Genomic DNA, 5,065 nt, shown 5'->3' on the forward strand with positions numbered 1-5,065 from the left:
ACTGTTTCTTTTGTGCACAAGCATTTTTGATTTTGTTATGTTTGAATTTCATAGTCTCATAGGACTAAGTAGCACATGATGCGGTGACAGAAAGAGATAGCATCCATTATTTCAAATCAAGATGATTTCGTTGGTAACAATAAATTCTGCAGTTTCTACCAAGTTTGTATCTTCTTTTTTGTTTTTGTTTTGATGGGACAACTAAAGCTAACTAAAAGGAACCATATGATGCTTTAATTGTCTGTTTCCTCATTGTTTTTGTTTCTTTAACATATTGCAGTTGTTGTTCAATCTCTTGTGATTCTGCAGACCAAGACCAATGATGTTTACATAGCAAAATGATATAGTTCGTTATTAGATTAAAGATTGTGCGTTAGTTTACAATGTCCAGAACCAGAACCAACCAAATACTAGGACACAAGAAAAATAGTACCTATGACTAAAATATAAGCAAGCAAACAAATACAACAACAATAATAATAAATATGACTACCAATAACTCAACTCAGTCTTCCCCTAATAACATAAAAGAGTTATCATGATTCTTGGTTACCTCCATGCTGAAGCAACAATCAAGTTCTTGTCTTCCCAACCAAAATGAAGAGCACCCTTCTCCTCCTTCACATTGTACTTGTCATAATAATGCATCTTATTCATTTTCCTTATCTCATCACTCACATTTTTGCTCATTGGTGTTGAAGTGAACCCAGCCATTGTCATCCTAGCCCTCCATTTCCCGGCAACCTCGTACCGTTCTATCCTGTCCTCGCCTTCGCATGCCACGATGTTCACAATGTCCCTCGCCAGGCATTGGCGTTCCACATTCATCCTGTCCTGACTATCTCTTGGAAGAGTAACATCAAGCGACTCGAACACAGCCGAGTAGTAATTGTAGGCCTCAACAAATCGTGGCAAGAAAGGAGTAGTGTTAGTGTTCACATCTTGCTCCACAACCGTGACAAGCTTCGGATTCAGGCTCTTCACAAGGCGAAGGAGCTGATCACGCTCGTTAACAGTCGAAACGCTCTCATCAGGCATGTGATGAAGCTGGAATGCAAAGTTTACCACGAGTGCTTCGCCCGGACGACAATTAAGCATTGATGGAGTGACAAGGGAAGTCCTTGATGGCACTGCTTGAAACTCGAATGGTAAGCCGAGTGCTTCGGCTAGTTTTTCAAGTCTTTGTCCTATGATCTGTAGGCCTCCAACAGATCTTTGAACAGATTCTGGATCATCAACCCCAGTCAATCTAACATGGACAGGCTTCCTTGATCTTGAAGCAAGAATTTGTATTAGATTTATGTACTGACTCCCTTGATTTATGTCAAAATCTATTATATGAACCTTTCTTGCATCTTTAACTGCCTCTGTAATTGCATTGTTTGCGGCGACAAATCCGAATTTAAAGCATGGACAGACCTCAAAGAGTATCTGCATTGCTGCTAGACGGTCTGAAGAAGGAGCTTCCTTGCATTTCAGTGCTTTGTAAATGCATTTCCCGGATTCAGCCAAGCGAGCTGCAAGACCCTCCACCATATAGGCTGCAATTCTTTGGGAAGGCTCTCCCTGAATCGATACCTTTTGGCGTAGATCATTGATCATAGACGATGCTGCTTCTTGATTCCCCTCCGAAAGTGCAACCGCACAATCAAGGAGCATTTGCCTAGGAGTTTGAGGAATTGCTGACATTTCTTTGTTGCTGCTGATGCTGCTACTAAGACTTGAATCCGAAGACGAAGTCTCCTTCGGAGAGTCTTGGAGCAGCATATTCTGAATGGAATCAGCCCATTCAGAAATATCCTGCTCGATTTCCATGTTTTGAGAAGTCCCAAACATGTCCTCTTCCTCCTCCTCCTCCTCACCATCACTTTGACCGAGCAATCTTCTCTCCAGTGCCTTAAGCCTTGATCTCATTAGTCCTTGATCATCCAGGTTGCCAATTTCTGAAAAACCTGACCCCAATTCAGGCACAAAAGAGGTACCAAAAGTGTTGTTAGCAACCAAAGAAGCTCCTGAACTGGATCTGAACTGGTATGAAGAGGCACCATCAATGTGAATTGGACTATAGATTCCAGAACTACACGGTTCTATCAGCTCTTCTGAAGGCGATTCGTGGAAGTACTTTTCGTAACTCTCGCTCGAGTAAGTATCTGTCATGTGCATGTTTCTATGCTTGTCAGCATCAAAGATTTGGGATGATAATCCTGGTCTAACATCAGTTTCCTTTAGCGAGTATAGCTTCGCGCTTTTATACGGTGTAGGAGCAAGCTCTGCTGATCTAACTAATGACATGGTTCCCCTTTTAATTCAGATCATATAGAATTTCAGCCTGTATTCAAAGCATCAAAGATATTAGCCAGGAAAATTGCTACAAATTCTGAAACAGATTAAACTACCAAGCTAAATTCCCTTACTCACCTTGAAAACTAGTAATCTTGTTGAACTTGCTAGGATTAGAGTACCCTGACAAGGGAGAAAACAGAATTAGAAGACCCTTTCAATTGGAACCATGAATACATATCAATAACAAAACAATAACATAGTAGATACACTTGTGAATTTTGTAGCTTTTGTGTCAGATAATTTCTTTGGATCAGCAGGGTTGATGATTCTCATGTTTCAATTCACTAAAGGTTATATGTGATGGTATAAGTTAAACCACAAATCCATACACTTCTTAAATAAATGGTCCAGATTATGCAGAAACCTCACAGTTTATGCAAGTATCATTTTCAATCTAAGCATATGAACAAAACTGATCTGAGATTCTCATAAACAGTCTTCTTTCTTATAAGTTTAACAAATATGTTAGTTTAGTATCCTCATAACCCAAAGTTGCAACTCAAAACTAATTCTTTGCTTGAAATTCCAATTGAATAGACGAGTAGATAGATCAAAGTACAGTAACAGAAAAAACTTGAACAAAAAACTCCCCTTTGGAAGAACCAAAGACATGCACAAGTTAAAATTTCATTAAAAGCAGATCATCTAGATTCTGGAGGTAGAAATTAAAGCGACATTAACCAAAGGCAGAAGAAAGTTTACCTGATATAATCACAAACCAGGAAGAAGCAGACACACCATAGCAGATAAAGATGAACCTTGTGATTTATGAATGTTTCTAGATGAAGAAAATAAAAAATAAAAAAAGGGCTTAGCTTAGGTATTTTGACCAATTCCAAAGAAAAAATATAGCCACACCAAATGGCATAACTACTGCTTTCAGCTTGGTGACTGTTCTCTATATATAAAAGAAAAAAAAATTGTTGGAATTAGAGTTCAAGGTTGGTAGAAAAGCAACGAATAAGATAACAACTAAACCACTCCAATATTAACAATAGAGAACTTTGAGAAATTGAAGTGCACAAGTATAGATAAGGAAGAACAAGAAAGAATGAAGAAAAAATTGACAAGATTATATAATATAATATAATATAATATAAAACTCTCTGAATGATTGAAGCAAAGAAATTAGCAGTCAGATATGAAGAATGGTTTAGGTCTTAGGAACTAAGTTTTTAAAGAATGATAATGATGATAATATGAACATATTGATATTCCAATTCCAAAGAGACCCTAAGGATTTGGTTAAAAGTAAATAAGAGAAAAGGTAATGATGATAAAATAATCTAAGCTTCTGGAACCCAGAAAATGTTACTGGTTATACAATTGAACAACTCACCAAAGATTTATTAAACCCCACACATCCAAATTAACGAAACTACTTAGCATTCACCGTAACATTTTTTTTATACCTTTTTCTTATATGTTTGTACCAACTTCAAACAATTTCGTTTATTATTACCATTATTATACTAATGTGTCATTGTTAACTTTGTACCTCAAGAGAAGTTTGTGTATGTCTTTAATTTCAATGCTGTGTTTCATCTTTCAATCATGACCGTTGGATTGAGGCATTAGTTGACTATTTTGGTGGCAATTGTGTCTTTCTCTATTAAAAATATATTTCCTTAGTAATTATCATGCATAATAATATTTGGACTTGCTTAGTCCGTGTCCACTTGTAAAGATGATATGAATATAAATTATTGATATTGATATCTGAATAGGGAGCGTAGAAGAGAAAAAAGAAAAGAAAAAAAAAAAAAACCGGTGCAAAATGACGCGGTTTCTGACATCATGAAATTGTCACTGTTCTTTCATTAGACTTAAGCGTGTTAGACAGCAGATAAATCCTCACTGATGTTTTAATAATGATTTCTTTCATTATAATAGGTTTGTTAGAATTTGCATTATAATGATAAAAATTGATTACATTCACTAATGATTAAGGTGTATTTGATTTATGTTTTTATTTTTTATTTTTAAAATTGTATAAAAAATAAAAATAAAAAAAATTTGTTTCCTGTTGAGATAACTTATATTTCATGTAATTAGTAATTACAAAAAGAAAAGACCACTATCTAAGGTTTTCATTTTTTTTCTACTAGAATTTAAATTAAAAAAGAAAAGAAAAGAAAGAGTAGTTGAGCCGAAAGTCAAAACAAGTTTCGCAGGTCTTCTTTTTTTGGTTCAGACTTGTAATGGAAATTGGTAGTGGTTGGGAGGACAAAGCTAAAGCCGCGTGAGACTAGTAAGATCTTCAAAAGGGAAGGGGCTTGGTAGTGGAACACAAGACCCACATTGTCTAATTGCATTTCCCTCCAAACTGCAATGCAATCCTTCTCTTTCTTCCTCTCCTCCTTCTCTCTTTTTTTTCATCCCATATGGATTTGGACTATTGTAAAATTTTTTGGTGTCTATAATTTTGGTGTTAAAATTATTTTATGATAAATTTTAAATATTAAAAGATATTAAAATATTATTAGAATTGTTAGTAGTTAGAAATTAAGTCAGTAATAGCTAATAGTTAAATTAGTTGAAAATATTTTTATAACTAGCATAATTTTTATATCATGTAAAATATAACTTCAATACAACAATTTCATATAATATTATTTTTTTTATTCTCAGAAATTCAACATGGTATCAAAAGTCTATGTCCGAAAGATCAAGAGTTCGATTCTTGGTGAAAAAAAAAAAGTGAAAAAGATAGCAAATCAAG

At 35.0% G+C, this 5,065-nt stretch overlaps 1 protein-coding gene across 2 annotated transcripts; it reads right to left on the minus strand.

The window, feature by feature from the left end:
* Nucleotides 1-325: 325 nt before the first annotated feature.
* LOC107460584 (scarecrow-like protein 1) lies at nt 326-3,747 on the minus strand. Of its 2 annotated transcripts, XM_016078953.3 has the most exons (4): nt 3,683-3,747; nt 3,046-3,121; nt 2,419-2,463; nt 326-2,329 (listed from the first exon to the last, which is right to left on the minus strand). In XM_016078953.3, exon 4 carries the CDS (start codon nt 2,290-2,292, stop codon nt 550-552), a length of 1,743 nt encoding a protein of 580 aa, XP_015934439.1. In that variant the 5' UTR covers nt 2,293-2,329; nt 2,419-2,463; nt 3,046-3,121; nt 3,683-3,747; the 3' UTR covers nt 326-549. The 2 variants fall into 2 exon arrangements, with proteins under 2 accessions (XP_015934439.1, XP_015934438.1); XM_016078952.3 differs by lacking the exon at nt 3,683-3,747 and having other exon boundaries at nt 3,046-3,456.
* Between the last annotated feature and the right edge of the window lie 1,318 nt (nt 3,748-5,065).

This window comes from Arachis duranensis, chromosome 8 (assembly GCF_000817695.3).
Source record: "Arachis duranensis cultivar V14167 chromosome 8, aradu.V14167.gnm2.J7QH, whole genome shotgun sequence".
Taxonomy (NCBI): domain Eukaryota; kingdom Viridiplantae; phylum Streptophyta; class Magnoliopsida; order Fabales; family Fabaceae; genus Arachis; species Arachis duranensis.